General features: G+C 41.2%; 1 protein-coding gene across 3 annotated transcripts in view; it reads right to left on the reverse strand.

Annotated features, from left to right (window-relative positions):
* The window catches only part of si:ch73-206d17.1 (tyrosine-protein kinase STYK1), a 101166-nt gene that overhangs the window by 32701 nt on the left and 51359 nt on the right, over window positions 1-17106 (reverse strand). For all 3 annotated transcript variants that reach the window (XM_043675524.1, XM_043675522.1, XM_043675523.1), the window contains 2 exons: window positions 13113-13346; window positions 6391-6572 (listed from right to left, as the gene is read on the reverse strand). In XM_043675524.1, coding sequence (XP_043531459.1) covers window positions 6391-6572; window positions 13113-13346 — 416 coding nt within the window. The remainder of the gene's footprint in view (window positions 1-6390; window positions 6573-13112; window positions 13347-17106) is intronic.

Below are 17106 nucleotides of genomic sequence, written 5' to 3' on the forward strand. Positions count from 1 at the left end.
GAGATGTGTGGAAAAACCTTTTCACCCAGATGGGGGCTGGGAATCTGAATCTCACTCCCTGTGAGGATAATAGATTCAAAAACCTTCAGAACTCTTTAGAAATACTTAGATACACTGGCAGTGCTAAGGCATACAGACGATGGAAGAGTGCTGAAAAACAATAGTTAGGTGGCTGTTTTTGGTGGGTGTTGATATGAAGGGCCAATAGGGTCTTTTTTTAAAAAAAAGTGCTGTAGACCTGCATGACTATGACAAACTACTTGGAGTTGCATATGAAGTTCCACAATCTACAGGGCAAAGACTAAGGTCAACGTCTTATGCTGAATATCCAATTCTGTGGTATAAATGTCAATCATCTGAGGTTCCACAAAATGGCAGCTTGAGTTTAATCCAGAGAAATGTCACATGATACATTTATATCAGTGTATTTGGAGGAGGGGGTGTGTTTAAGAGAGATGGATAAGGCAAATTTTTCACACAAATTGGGGTGAGTGCCTAGAGGTGGTGGTGGAAGCAGACACAGTAGCAGCATTCAAGGAACGCCTGGATAAATACATGAATAGGAAAGGAGTAAAGATACAAATCCTGTAAGTGACGACAGCTTTAGGGCAAAATGTTTTGGTGCAGGCTTAGAGAGTCAAAAAGTCTCTTCCTGGGCTGTATTGTTTTTTGTTCATTCAGAGCAATTCATAAAATCGGGAACATTTCTAGCAAGTTGTCTCTGATCTCTCTTCGACACCAACGCTCAGTTAGGCCAACAATGACATTTTAAATGCAAGGGAATGTGGGGCAAATCGATCCTCATAATTTAACCCTTTTAGTCCCTAGAATTCCAGGTGAATCTCCTGAAGTCAATTGGTCTGTACGGAGATGCAGTGAGGCCTGATCAATGCTTCATAAAACTGGCACTTATTCTTGAGGGGGCTGAAATACAAGGTTAAGATGAAGATTCCATTAGTTTACTATAAAACTCTTTCTAATTGCATCCTTGCCTTTAGCAGTTTGTAGATATGAACACGACAATCAAGTCTGTCCCCATTTAAAAAATGATCCAGTTTCTCTTTCTTGGACAAAAGTGAATTTCCTCTCATTTCGGTATACTGACTTCCATTTTGAGTCTGCCTGCTCATTTTATCTATCCTTTTCAGCTGTAACCTCCTGACTACAGAACTTTATACTTCATGTGGAGGAATAAGAAGAACAAAGAACATTACAGCACAGGAACAGACCCTTGAGCCCTCCAAGCCTGCGCTGATCCAGACCCTCTATCTAAACTTGTCACCTATTTCCTCAGGGTCTGTAGCCTTTTGGTCCCTGCCCATTCATGTATGTATCTAAGTACATCTTGAATGATGCTATCGTGCCTGACTCTACCACCTCTGCTGGCAACACGTTCCAGGCACCTACCACCCTCTGCGTAAAGATATTTCCACGCATATCTCCCTTAAACTTTTCCTCCCCCACTTTGAACTCATGACCCCTAGGTAATTGAGTCCTCACTCTGGGAAAAAGCTTCTTGCTATCCACCCTGTTAATACCTCTCACGGTTTTGTAGATCTCAATCAGGTCCTCCCTCAACCTCTGTCTTTTTCATGAAAATAATCCTAATCTCCTCAACCTCTCTTCATCACTAGCACCCTCCATACCAGGCAGCATCCTGGTTAACCTCCTCTGCACCCTCTCCAAAGCATCCACATCCTTTTGGTAATGTGGTGACCAGAACTGTACGCAGTATTCCAAATGTGGCCAAACCAAAGTCCTATACATCTGTAACATAACCAGCCAACTCTTGTACTCAATAGCCCATCCGATAAAGCCCTACCTGCCAACGTAGTTAACTCAGCCACATTAGGGAGATTTAAACAATCCTTGGATAAGCACATGAATGATGGAATAATGTGGCGGGTGAGCTTAGATTAGTTCATGGGTCGGCAGAACATTGAGGGCCGAAGGGCCTGTTCTGCATTGTATTGTTCTATGTTCTATGAAAGAATGCTGTATGCTTTCTTTATCACTATCAATCTGCGTTACTACCTTCAGGATACAATGGACATGAACACCTAGATCTCTCTGTACATCAATTTTCCCCAGGACTTTTCCATTTACCATATCGTTCACTCTTGAAATGGATCTTCCAAAACACCACACATTTGCCCAGATTGAACTCCATCTGCCATTTCTCCACACAACTCTCCAATCGATCTATATTCTGCTGCATTCTCTCACAGTCCCCTTTGCTATCTGTTACTCCACTAATCTTAGTGTCATCTGCAAACTTGCTAATCAGACCCCCTATACCTTCCTCCAGATCATTCACATATAACACAAACAGTGGTCCCAGCACAGATCCATGTGGAACATCACTGGTCACAGCTCTCCATTTTGAGAAACTTCCTTCCATTACTATTCTCTGTCATCTCGGGCTGTCCAGTCAGTTCTCTATCCATCTAGCTAGTACATCCTGGACCTCGTGTGACTTCACTTTTTCCATCAGCCTACCAAGGGGCATCTTATCAAATGCCTTACTGAGGTCCATGTATATGGCATCTACAGTCCTTCCATCAACCAACTTTGGTCACTTCCTCAAAATAATTCTATTAAGTTGGTAAGACATGACCTTCCCTGCACAAACCCGTGCTGCCTATCACTGATAAGCCCATTTTCTTCCAAATTTAAATAGATACTATCCCTCAGTATCTTCTCTAGCAGCTTCCCTACAACTGACGTCAGGCTCACTGGTCTATAATTACCTGGATTATCCCTGCTACCTTTCTTAAACAAGGGGACAACATTAGTAATTCTCCAGTCCTCTGGGATTGGAGCAGCTATTAACTTGAATACACAACCTTCTGATCTTTTATCTAAGACATTGACTTAATCTTTGTAAAGTTTGCAATATGAATCCAAGGCAAACACCACATGTTCCATCCAGTCAGTCATATGCCATACGATCTATCCCTACCATCAACTGCCTCCCAACCAGTTACCAACCCCATGCTGCACTTACCCTGGAGACTGTGCGTTTTCGTTGTTACCGATAATCTTCAGTGTGGAACCTGATCGTAATACACCTTCCAACAGTCAACAAAGGCAACACGCATAAACATTGTCATATTACTAGGATAATGACCTCCATGAAATTTATGTAAATTCAATAAACATTAGCCATCCTTCCCAAGCTGACACTAGCTGTTCTGTTCATTTTTGTCGATTTACTCCGTCTATTTACCAATGTCAGATGCAGTAATTCCCAACAACTGGCCTCAAACTCAGATCTGCACTTTCCTGGTCTGCTTCTCTCTCAAATAATGGAGCAATTTGATATTCCAAAGCTACTCTTTGGAATATTGCTTCTGTAACAAATGTCTCCCTAATTTAATTACCTATTTGCTTCTACTGAACTGGGGCAGAATCCATAAGCTGTTGGAGTGGTATTTATCCTCATTATTTTCCGTTATTTACCATTGCTTTACATTAACTCAGTAAGTTCCTCCGTTTACCTTGTATCACTGGGGGTTGGCCTCTTATTCAGAGTGAGAATGGATATAAAACAAAACTTGGTATTTTTGTTCTTCTTCATTCTGGAGTGGGTTAAGAGTGTGTCAGGGAAGGCCAGCATTTGTTGCATTTCTCCAATTGCCCTTGAACTGAATGACATGCTGAGCTATTTCAGAGAGCGGTTAAGAACCAATGACATTGCTGAGAGTCTGGAGATACACACTGGCTACCTGATCTGGACCCAATAGATCTTCTTCCCCCAAGGAAGATTAATGAACATGACTCTTCCATTGCTCCCACCCCCCCACTCCCCACCCTCAAACAACAATGGTCAGTGAACTAACTTTTAATTTGTTACATTAAATTTCATTCTGATGAAGGGCTTTTGCCTGAAACATTGATTTTCCTGCTCCTCAGATGCTGCCTGACCTGCTATGCTTTTCCAGCACCACTCTAATTTAGACCCATAATAAGATTTGAACCCATGCTCCAAGAACATTGGCCAGAGTCTACAATTTGGCATTGCCGCTGATAGATTACCATTAAAATAAATAAATATCACAGAATTCCTAAGTCTGGAAGCAGGCCATTCAGCCCATTGAGTCTACATTGACCTCCAAACAACATCCCACTGAGGCCAACCTCCCCCCATCCTATCCCTGTAACCCTGCATTTCACATGGCTAACCCACAGATCCCTGGACACTACGGAACCATTTAGCATGGTCAATCCACCTAACTTGCACAACTTTGGACTATGGGAGCACTCAGAGGAAACCAGGAAAAGACACAAACTCCACGCAGACCAGACGCTGGAATTGAACTCGGGTCCCTGGTGCTGAGGCTGCAGTGCAAACCACTGAGCAACTCTGCTGCCCCATTGTGGCATCATGTATATCACATCTTTCTCCCAATGCCACTCCCTTACCATTGTGATGTTCTTAAAATATTCTTAAAGTCTTTTACCATTAACTATAAACTATTACAAATTATATCAAAGTTATGTGGCACTTAAATTCTTGTGAAAAAAACAAATCCCATAATAAAAATGGACACTTTGAATCTTCATATGGATTAGATCAATCACATTGGCAAAAGTAGCTGTGATTCCAATTTAGAGCGCATCGCGACAATTTTATTCTGGCACCAACCAGGGAACAGGCTATTTTAGCCCTGGTGATAAGAAAGGAAATAGAATAAATTAATGACCGCACAGTAAACATCATCTTGAAAACATTGATCATAACATTGTCGAATTTGATAGCTACTTTGAGGGTCAATGTTTTTGATCTGAAGCTGATATTCAAAACTTAGATAAAAAGATTGTAAGGATATAGAGAAACTGTGACAAATATTTAGGCAGATATTTGCTCTCTCTCAAAACTCTATTTGAGAAAGACAGATGACAAGAAAGATGCACAACTCAGGAAGTTAAAAGATAGTATGAAATTGAAAGAAATGGCATTCGAGGCTAGTGGAAGAGCAGAAATTTGCAAGCATTTGAAAACCAGCAAAAAAAAACTGCAAAATGTTTACAAGGGGAAAATTAGAATGAGCGCAAACAAGTTAGACATAAAAGAGCAAACAACAATTATATGAAAAGGGAAGCATTAGTAAAAAGTAAGTACTGGTCCCTTCAGCAATTGAAAGTGGGAAATAATCAGAAACAAGGGAATGGCAGAGAATTTGCATTTTGGACCTGTACAAGACACAAAAGCATCCCAAAAACAACAGGAGAAGAAATTCATGGTGCATAAAACATTTAGAATAATGAGCATCAGAGAAAACGTGCAAGGAAAACAATTGGGCTTAAAAGGCTGACACATTCCTGAACCTGATGACCTGCAACACAAGATGTAGTAGAAGCGGGCTATTCAGCCTATTGAATCTACTGTCCTATTCAATAAGATCATAGCTGATGTCATAATCCCAAACTCCACTGTCCTGTCGTTTCCCACAATCCTAGATTCCTTTACTGATTAAAAATCAGTATCAGCCTTGGACATATTTAATTACCCAGCCCCCACAGCCCTCTGTAGAATTCCACAGATTCACCACACTCGAAGATTCCTCCTTATTTGACTTAAATGAGCAATCCCTGTCCTCTGGTTCTTGACTCTCCCTTAAGTGGAAACAACCTTTCCATGTCTAGCATGGCAAATCCTTTAAAGGATATTTCAATAAAGTTGCTTCTCATTCTTCTAAACACCAAACCTACTTACCCAAGAACAGCCTCTCTACACTCAGACCAACCTGATGAGCTGTTCTTTTTTTTCCCTTAGATAAAGGAGACCAGAACAATTCACAGTATTCCAGCGGTGATCTGGCCATTTCATGCATCCTAGAATCTTGTAAGAAACAACTGCAGATATTGGACAATGACTGCAATCATCCAAAATTCCCTAGATTTTACAAGAGATCCCAACAGACCGGAAAACCACTTCTACTGAAGAATCAAGGCAGAGAGAAAGCAGATTTCTCTAGGCCAGCTTGCCTAGCATGTGTTATTAGGGAACTATTGGAAACATTGAAGTACATGATTAAGTGAGGTATGCAGGACATTCTGAACATCCTGACCCTGCTGAATTGAGAGGATTGTAAATCATGCAAATTACTTATCGTAGAATTCCCAGCCTCTTGCCTGATCTTGTAGTCATGGTGCTTATACAGCTGGTCCAGTTGAGTTTCTAACCAATGGTGGCAATGATGATGCCACTAATCATTCTGATTCAGGAATTGAACATTTCAGTCATCCCTTATCAAACACAAATTATACAACAATTATAATACAACCATTTGTAACTATTGACATCAAGGCAATAATTGTACTCCTATAATGTGCAACACTACTGTGATAATGAACTTTGAAACAAAAAAAAAGCTATCCACAAACCTCACGTAATTGCCACAATGAATGCAATAGGCAGCCCCTGCTCACATACTCCAGAAAGATGTAGAGGGGTAGTTTCTCTGTCCTGCAGCCCAGCAGTTTCACAATGGAATCATGGTTACAAACTTTCATGTGGAACTTCACAAAGTCCAAGTATTCCAAAATCTCCTTTGCATTTGCATTGTCTAGAGAAAATGAGACAAACATGAAACTCAGGTTTGTAGATTGCGAATAGCATGTGTTGCCAGAAATGGAAGGGAAAACATAGGACAATCATTACCTCTCACTGACTTCTATAGCATTGGAAAATACCACTAGAGCATTGGGCATCCTTGTGTGGTCAGGACAGGTTTTTCTGGCCTCCCAAAAAGACAAGTTTCTGACTGTAATGGATTGTCTCTTGGCAGATGGTGCAAAGCGTCAACGGATTTCAGCCTGGCAGAAAACCCAGGGTGGATTCTAGGATCAGATCCTGGTTATTATGGGATATGAAGGCCATATAAGGAGGGAGTGCAAACCAAACTCAGGAACAGGAAATCCTGCAATAAGAGTTAGAGTTGGGCAGTAATTGGTTCAATCTTAGCTGCTCACCTGTCTGGTTTACACTGGGCTTGTCATAGGGTTAAGATCAGCCTCATTGAAAAGTGAGGTTGCAGCTCCCTCTGCTGACACCCATAATTCAACTCCAGAGTAATACCCTCACGAGAAAAACAATTTCTGTCTCTTAACTGAGCAACAGCAGTGCAAAATCAAAGATCATCGAGCCTTGTGTCCTTGTAAAAATAAATGAATACATTTTTATATTACATTATTGTAGTATGGTATTGATGGCCTGAACAGCCTCATAATGTAATGGAATCTGCAGCAAAACATCCAAGCAGAGGCAGAAGCACCTTTGCCTTCAACTCAGCATCAATACATACGGACGGTTTAATCAAAAAGACAGGTTTTTTAAAAAATTGTCTTCAAAGCAAGAGAGGGGGAAGGGGGGTGACAGGAAGTTCAACAAAACTCTGCCTTGACAGCTAAAGATACACTCACCAATGGCTGAGGAAATCACGGTCGCACCAAGTGCCAGAGTTGAAGGAATACAAGGTTCTCAAAAGATGGTATGATATTGCAAAGATAAAAAGGAGCGAGGTTGCGGAATTTAAAATAAAAAAAAGTGTGACAGAACCAGAGGCCAGTGTGATTCAGTGTCACAGGGATAACAAGTAAATGAGACTTGGTACAAACTGAAATGTTGGGCAGAGAGTTTTGTATACACTTAAGATACTGGAAGTATCCACGGGCACAAACCATTCAGCCAAATTCCGGGCTGACATCAAGTAAAACTTTTGATATCACTTGCTTGTAAAGCTGACCAATACAAATTCAGCAAACAATAGAACATGACATGCCTTTACTGTCACACAAGGACCTTCAGACTTGCAAGAAAAAGATCATGACCACTCTGTTCCACATCAGCACGAGTTCAAAGGTCAAATCACCCTTCCCTCCCACTTGCGAAGCTGAGAGGTGGCCTGAAACACAATTAATGTCTCCCAGGAAACCAGCCCATTTCTCTCAAAAATACTCATTAATGTCTACGCAGGATCAGGTTGGACTACAGCAAGGATGTGACCTCAAGATAATTTCAGATCCTTTCCAGAGCGAGTGTTACCATGCTGATCAGAATCTGGATTCACTAGTTTGCAATTCACCTGTACGCGAATAAATTCCAAGTAACTCAAAAATTATTACAGAAAAGAATCAAAACTCTCAGCCCCAAAATCAAAGCGAGACTAAGAAATAATTTCAAGATTATTATGCATATGCAGTGCCCCACCTCCCATTAACCCACATCTGAATGCCCCAAGCCCGTCCCCCTTACCCCAGTGCCACTCCCTAAGTACACTGATTCCTTATGAAAACGTATGTAACTGGTGATTCAGATGAAGCAATGGATTTCAACTCATGTTGTTTACACTTAAGACGCACACCACTGGGGAGTTAACAAATACATCTGCAGCAAAACAAAGCATACAGCGACGACCTTTCAACAGAATTGACTGATTTATCAAAGTACATTTTGCCACAGTGTACTTTAACATATCCAATGTTTAGAGTTTTTGCTGGTGAACTTTATGAACAAGAGTGGGCCATTCAGCCCTTCTAGCCTGCTCCACCGTTCAATAAGATCATGGCTGATCTGGTTGTAACTCCACCTCTACATTCCTGTATATCCTCGATAAGCTTTCATCCATTCACTGTCGGCTTGTGCAGGTGGTAGCAATGAAGTGTGTTGACCTAGAAATTAATGTCCTATACAAACCACACCAAGCTGGCATAACTGCAAGAGTTGTTCCTTTTTAAAAAAGATTTCAGAAATGGACTTTTATGGCTGGACATTCCCCTTGAGGTGAGAATGATGATCCGTATTTCCTGCTCAAAGTGGTCAATGATGTCATCATCATGTGATCACAATCTTAAAGTGACAGCCCACCATATGTACACATCTTTTACAGCAGACATTCCTGCACTGAAACCATTTACAGTAATTAGTCGTATACAGTCAGTAGGCAAGACATTCTAGAGGATGTTGATTCCAGTGTGATTGTTGGCACACCCACATTGTTTATATTTCTAGTTGCTTTTAATCTCTGGTGTCCTAGGTATGCTAAGAGCATCATTTGTCAGTCTTTTCCTGAGCTGACAGCATGTTTGGAGATTTGCACAATGTCATTTTATCTCCTCCACGAAGGTAGTGTCTCCCACAGATGCTTCAGTTACTATTCTGTCCTCATGTATATCCAGGTCTCTATTTGGCAGTTATTTGACAATCTTAGGTTAATGTTGTCTCTGGCACATTCATTTTTACTCCCAAGAGTTGATATGCATATCTGCACCATTCTACATCTGCACAATGTAGGAGTCAACCAACCAATGGTTGGTACTCACATCTCCCGAATGGTGCAATTCCTCACTAACACTTCTTGACATTTTGGAAAGTATGGCATTTTGCCTTGTTCTCTTATTGTTCACAGGAATCAACAGAATCAGGTTTTCAATATCTATCGTCATGTGTGGTTTTGTCAAATCAGATATTGTGCTCAACCGATATTTTAAAATGAGTAGTGCCAGAGAACTCAGTTATCGAGTGGGCTGTGGTTTGGTCCATTCACAAAAAATGTTTTGTTGCCTGAATAAACCTTTCAGCTAAATCACTGATTGCTGGATGATGAGGAACTGATCCAATAGATTGAATTCTGTTCTGCTTTAGATAGTCTATCAACTCTTCTGACACAAGCCATGGACTATTATCACTCACAAGTGGTGATAACTAAACCTTGTAAAGATCTTCCCCACTCTTTTAATTGTTGTGCCAGAAAATGTCATCTTTGTGATCTACATGCATCTGGAAACTGGGGAGGAGATCTGCAGAGCATGATGTACAAATATTTTAAGCACTACCACATTTCATATCGTCTAAAACAAGATTATAAAGTCATAGAGATGTACAACACAGAAACAGACTCTTCAGTCCAACTTGTCCATGCTGACCAGATATCAGAAATTAATCTACTCTTATTTGCCAGCTTTTGCCCATATCCCATTAAACTCTACCGATTCACATACCCATCCAGATGCCTCTTGAATATTGTAATTGTACCAGTCTCCACCATTTCCTCTGGTAGCGCATTCCATACACGCACCACCTCGGTTATAAAGTTGCCCGTCGGGTCCCTTTTAAATCTGTCCCCTTTCACTTTAAGCCTATGCCCTCTAGCTTTAGACTCCCCTATCCTAGGAAAATGACCTTGCCTATTTACCCTACCCAAACCTCTCATGATTTTATAAACCTCTACAAGGTCACCCCTCAGTCTCCAATGCTTCAGGGAAAACAACCCCAGCCTCTCCAGAGAGCTCAACTTCCTTGTAAATCATTTCTGCATCCTTTCAATGTTAACATCTTTCCTATCACAGGGAGACCAGAATTGAATGCAGTATTACAAAAGTGACCTAAACAATGCCCTGTACAGCCACAACATACATCCCAACTCCTATAGTCAATGCACTGGCCAATAAAAGCAAGTGTACCAAATGCCTTCTTCACCAGCCTGTCTACCTGCAACTCCACCTTCAAGCAACGAGTAACCTGCACTCCAAGGTCTCTTTGTTCAGCCACGCTAAGTGTACAGTCCTGCCCTGATTTGCCTTTCCAAAAAGGTATTCCTAATGCAGCCCTTTTCCTTCTGGATCTCTGCCCCAGCTCAAGCCCTCCATGAACAGTCCTCATTACTCAGGGTGAGCAGGTGATGAGCCTCTTCTGTGCTGGTCATCTCTTACCTGCAGTGAATTCCTCTTTCTTCCCCATTGCTGACTGTATCTGTTTTGTTTCAGCAATGATATCTTTTGATTTATTTTCTCTTTATCAAAGTGCCTCTAGGATCTGCAGTAAGGATTCAATTTGTTTTTAACAATAAGTGGCTTGATCCAGTGGATTGCAATGCATATGGCCAGTTTACGTCTTAAGTTATATTTGGAGGAAGACTAGGAGTTCAAAGTGTTAAACAGCGAGGGCTTTATTATGAAGATGTTTACTCAAAAGGGACCAAAGTTAGACCCAGCTGTTTCCTGCCCAAAATGGCCAAGGATATCATTGTCACATGACCAGACTTTTAAAAAGTGACAGTCCACCATATCTATACAAATACGCAATATTACAATCCTACCTCCTACCTGGCAATATTTGACCACCATCTTTTTACTGGGGTGGCAAAGATATAGCGAAGTCACCACTACAATTTCCTGAAGCACGTAAAATGGGAGTGGAAGTGGGCGATGCTGTGATAGATCTGTTGTAGACATTCTAACCAATCACTGGGACATAGGGCAGTTCCACACATTAGAGTTAGGTATCCCAGGGATTATTGTTTCCCCTATTTCAAAGGCTCCATAGATGGCTAAACTGTCAATTGATTTAATCATCAAGTAGAGGGTCCAATTCATACGTTAAACCTGAACCTTCATACTACTGAACATAAAAGAACATGTCATCCACTGGAGAAAGCACTCTATTGCATCTGAATGCAGTCACAATTTTTTTAAAAATTAGAATTAAAAATCTACAATGACCAGTTGTTGGAAAAACACGTATGGCTAACTCCTATCTTCACTTGGTCAGGCCCATAGTAATGTGTTGACTCTCAACTACCCTCTGAAATGATCTAGCAAGCCACTCAGTTCGAGGGCGAGGGACAGGCAATAATGCTGCTCAGCCAGAGGCACACATGTCCCACAATTCCCAATGTCAGTTTGAGAGTGCATCTGGATGGAACTGGTCATGCTTATCATCGAAGTTACAACAGGAGCCAGTTGGCACAAGGTTGCAATTTTGGCATTCTGGGTCCCTCACACCTGTGTCCAATCACTACACATCTGTCCCATGCTGTGACAGCAAAACCCAACTTATATCATTCACCGCACATCTCTCTAGAACCAGTAACATTAAACACTGCCAAAGCTTACTACTATGTTTTTAATTCGATGTAGAAATTCTTCAATGATGAGTCCTTAACCCTACAGCATTAGACAACTGAAACTGAGCAATAGTAAAATCCAGAATATCAAAGTTTGCATTTCACTTTGAATATTCCAGTTGAATGTGCAATATTGGGCAAGAGCTACAGCTGGCCAAGAATGTTAGGTTCTAGAAGGAGAATGTTGACCACGCCTGTAATTTGAAAAAATGAAGTTAAGCAAATATATAAAAGGATTGTTCTGATGCAATCCACAATATACTGCTATTGGTAAGGATTTGGTTTTCAAGAGTTACTTATCCCACTGTTAAAGGCTGTAAATGAGTAGGGTTGACTCATTTAATAAAAAAAGCACATGATGAATTGAAAGGGTTCTGATCTCAGTCGATGGTACTGTTACACAAGTCACATTCCAGAATGAAATCTGGGATAATAGATCATTTTTCTGTTTGAGTTCTTCAGTATGGTTGGTCACCACTATGGTATTCACATGAGGCTGCAGATTTTCATTAACTGCTGCACAAAATGTTGTTACGCAAAAGAAAAAACAAACAAACCTGGCTAAATATAGAACTGGCAAGATCTTAATTACACAGAACAAAGTCTCAACCTATTTCCTGACACTACTCATTACAGAGACAGAAATCCAGAGAAATTGCACACCCATCCCTGCCCTTAAATTTCTAATTAACTGATTCCGAGTAGTTTCTTAGTCATGAACTGTGGAAACAAGTTGATACATTTGTGCCAAGTCTGACATAAACTTTTCCAAAGTCTGAGAGCCTAAACTTTCTCAGTTCTAATAATATGCAGATTTCTAATCACATTTTCCTGGCTTGCAAGTTTCACAATTGAACCCCTTATGCAGAGGTGCCATTGTTCCCAGAATTCCTTTTAAAAGAGAAACTAAATTTGCTTCTGAACTGAACCAGTGTATGCTGAACAAAATTAAAAGCAATGCTAACGGTCTTACATGTTTACCCCGTCACAAACAATAATATAAACACATTTCCACAAACACCGCAGTGGTGTGCAGTCAACAGCTTTATGACAAATGCTGGATTTTACGTCATTGGTCCAGAAGGAGACTCTGAACTTTCTTTTTGTTTTTAAGAAAAGCACTCCCTCCACAGACGGTAAAATTCCAAATGTGATGCTTATACTCTTTCATCCAAAAAGCATTAAGGATCATTCATCACCTACCATGGAGAGATTTGAATACAGCTTTCACTTCTCCAGACCCATCTGTGGAGAGGATGTTAGCCTTGTATATTGGTCCATAAGTTCCACTCTGCATATATTCCAAATTCCCAGTCAGATTTTCCGGTGGGATCTCCCATCGTTGGAAAGAGGGATCCCTGGCTGCCAGAATCTGTTCTGTTGCATTTGTCATCGATTCGTATTCATTCTCCAACCGTTTTGCAGGATTGGGTTTATCTACAAAAGATTCATGACCAGAAACTACAATTACTCAAAACAAAACGTTAAACCAGCTGTACGTGAAGACAGCACACAGTAAATCGATCCGTTTGAAGCTGTGGGTGGTGTATGAATCTACAATAATGCCTAGAACAGAACCACAGGATGAGCAAAGGGTTTGGAATGTTTCAGATTCTGAAAGCCCAAAACCGAAGGAGAAAATGAGCGTGATTTGAAAGAGACAGAATACAATCATACAAAGCAACAATCAGGTTGCTCAGGATAATATTCCCAATGGGAGGACCTCACATTATATAGAGTTGGCAACCCTCCAGGATTGGTCTGGAGTCTCTGGGAATTGAAGCTTAATCTCTAGGTGTTGCTGTGTGCTACCCTGGAGAAAAATCACATGGATCTTTGATAAAAGACTGGGGGGGCGGGTGGGAAACGGTGTTTATCAGTTTCTTTGCACAGTCTTCTGTACCAGATGTAACAAATATTGAAAACGGAGATGAAACAAAGACTGTTTTGACTGATGTTCAAGCACTATCCAATTGGGGAATGAACATTTTCGCTTTCTAATCGGTGTCGGAACACAATGGGTCGTAAGGATGGCTGATGATTGGCTGAAGTCATGTGAGGAATTCTCCTGGAATATATTTAAGAAGAGTTGGCAACCCTAATTCAGAACCAAGCAGGTTCTATCAGTATGTTTCAGACCATCTGAAAAAGACAGTAAAAATAAAAACTGGTCTGATTTGCCCCACACGGCATTTGATGATGTGGTGATAAGGTGCCTCTCATGCCCCTGAACCACAATGCTAACGGAGTTAGAACACAGAACTGTGCAGCACAGGAACAGGCCCTTTGGCCCACGATATTGTGCCGAACATGACGCCAAATTAAACTAATCCCTTCTGCCTATCCATGATCCATATCCCTCCTTCCATATTCACGTGCTTATCCAAAAGTCCCTATTGTAACTGCTTCCACTACCACCCTGGCAGCACGTTCCAGACTCCTACCACAGTGTAAAAACAATTGCCCCTGACATGTCCTTTGAAGATTCCCCTCTTATCTTGTATACCTGCCCCTGGTTTTAGAGATTTGAACTCTGTGGTTGTGTTATTTTAAATGGAAGGTACAGTTACAGTTAAATTACAGACTGCTTTTGCACCATCCATCATGAGGACAACGTTCACGTGCATACCCTGCTCTGCCTCCACCTTCTGCAGCAGTTTCATGTTCCCCAAAGTTCCTTCCAGGCACCTTACAAAACTTAATAGGAAGAGATATCAGAAGAATTTCAGTTTATAAAACATCCAAGGATAAACCTAGGAAAATGAAGAAGCTAATTTGGCCACTAGGGACCTCTCTTACCCTCACTCTTCTTCAAAATACTGGTGTAAAATTTAATGTCCACCCTGAAAAGGAAGGTAATATCTCATCTGAAAGTACAACAGCAGCAACTTGGGTAATGCTGCACTCTGAGCCCTGACTGGCTCAGCAGTCAAAAGACAGGTTCAAGGCTTCAGAATGGGACTTAAACCAACAAACCGACAACTGACACAGAGAAAACAGTGTTCTATCCTCAAGCCACAGGTGATAATTGTCAGATCAAGGACTGCTAAAATTTCTGCCAGCTTAATATTGGCAAAACTCCAACCATTCCCTTCAGCTCTGTAAACATCTTCAGCCTAAGCTCCATCTAGCTTTACAGAAAGTCAGTTTCATATTAACAACCTGAACTCAAGTGGGGTAGGTTGTGAGATCATGTCTCTTCAGAATGTGTGAGCTGTTGGTGCAATGCAAAGCCTGCTCCTCAGTCAGGATAAGAAAATTAGCCAGAGGTTATGGGATTGCCTGTTTAACAGAACTATTACTCAGAAGTTCATAAGACCAGCAATTGCCAAGTTATGGAGTGGGAGGAATAACCCAGTCCAGACACAAAGTACCTTTAACCACTCTTCTTTATTCAAGTATATGCAGAGGAGCCAAAAGGACAGAGCTACGTCATTCCTCAGACTCGCAGAAAAACAGTTACAGTATATTATATGGCAGCAAGGAGTGACAGGTTAAAGTGTTCAGCATGAGCCAGTTACACAAGGGTTACATCGGAGAGAACACCATATCCTTTGTGGTCAGGGTCTACCCACTCTCTGTACTCATTAATCCTTTTTCAGCTGACTGATCTCGGAGACTGCAAACAAACAACTCCTTATCGGGAGTTGCCTTATTGAGTCAGAGTCATGCAGCATGGAAGCAGACCCTTCCCTCCAACCAGTCCATGCCAAACATAATCCCAACCTGCCTGCTCCTGATCCAAATCCCTTCAAACCCTTCCTATTCATAGTCAAAAATCACACAACACCAGTTTATAATCCAACAGGTTTAATTGGAAGCACGCTAGCTTTCGGAGGACTCAATCCTAAGACACAGAATTTATAGCAAAAATTTACAGTGTGATGTAACTGAAATTATACATTGAAAATACCTTGATTGTCTGATGAGTCTTTCATCTGTTTGAATACCATGGCAGCTTCACTTCTTTCATGTGTAAATCACAAAATGTTTTTTTTTTATAAAAAGTTACATATTCAGGTTAGCTGTAACAATGGGTGATAGCTAGACAATATGTTGAAGGTGTTAGCCCCGTGTTCTCAGTTTATGCCATGATGTTTAAATTGATTCTAATCTAAAAACATCAGGTCATAGACAGAGAACACAGGGGGCTAACACCTTCAACATATTGTCTAGCTATCACCCATTGTTACAGCCAACCTGAGAATACAACTTTTTAAAAAAACGTTTTGTGGGGGGATCTAAGATGGCGGCGATCTGAGAAGATCACACTGCAGAGCTTCACATTGCAGCAGGAGCAGGACAGTTCTTTAACCCACCCAACCCAGGTCATCAGGATTTCTTGGGGCATTGGAAAGATTGTGGAGCCCCAAGAAACATTTAAAAATTGACTTACCTGTATTTTCAGCTGTCCAGAAATGCCTAAAAAGGGAAGAGGAGCATCTGAGGCCGGGCCTGCAGCTCAGCCTGCAGCAGCCTCAGAGCCGATCACTCTCCAGGACCTGGTGAACCAGCTCTCGAAATCTCGCGAGATGTTGGGGAAACAGATTGAAGAGAAACTGGCTCCAGTCTCTCTCATGAGGCAGAAGCATGAGCAGCAGCTGGGAGACCTGGAGAAGAGGATGGATGAGGTGGAGCACAGGGTCACAGTGGTGGAAGCTGATGCCAGTTCATTCAAAGAAGAGATCCAAGCCCTGAAGACGCAGGTTCGTAATTTGCGTGACCAAGTGGATGATCCGGGCAGGGGGTGAGTTCCCCTACTCAGTGCTATTGGCGCTTTATATGTTGGTTTGTTTTCTGGTTTTTGTTTTTTTATTTTTAATAATTTTGTATGCTTGTTAAATGTAGTGGTTTTAGTTTATGTAGTTTTTATATTTGGTGGACCATGTTACACCAAGGCTCAGCAATTTGTGGTTTGGGTTCCTCCTCAATGGAATTTAAATGTAATTGCAGAAGATTATGGCTAATGATTTGATTAAATGGTGTACCTGGAATATCAAGGGAAGTCACTCACCAATTAAGAGGAAGAAGGTACTGTTGAGTCTTAGAAAGGAGGTGGATATTGCTTTGTTACAGGAGACACATTTGGAATGACAAGGAGCATCTGAAATTACAGCAGAATGGCTTTGACCGAGTTTATTTTTCATCATTTAATACCAGAAGTAGGGGAGTGGCTATATTGGTTAGGAAAAATCTC

The sequence above is a fragment of the Chiloscyllium plagiosum genome, chromosome 34 (genome assembly GCF_004010195.1).
Source record: "Chiloscyllium plagiosum isolate BGI_BamShark_2017 chromosome 34, ASM401019v2, whole genome shotgun sequence".
NCBI lineage: Eukaryota > Metazoa > Chordata > Chondrichthyes > Orectolobiformes > Hemiscylliidae > Chiloscyllium > Chiloscyllium plagiosum.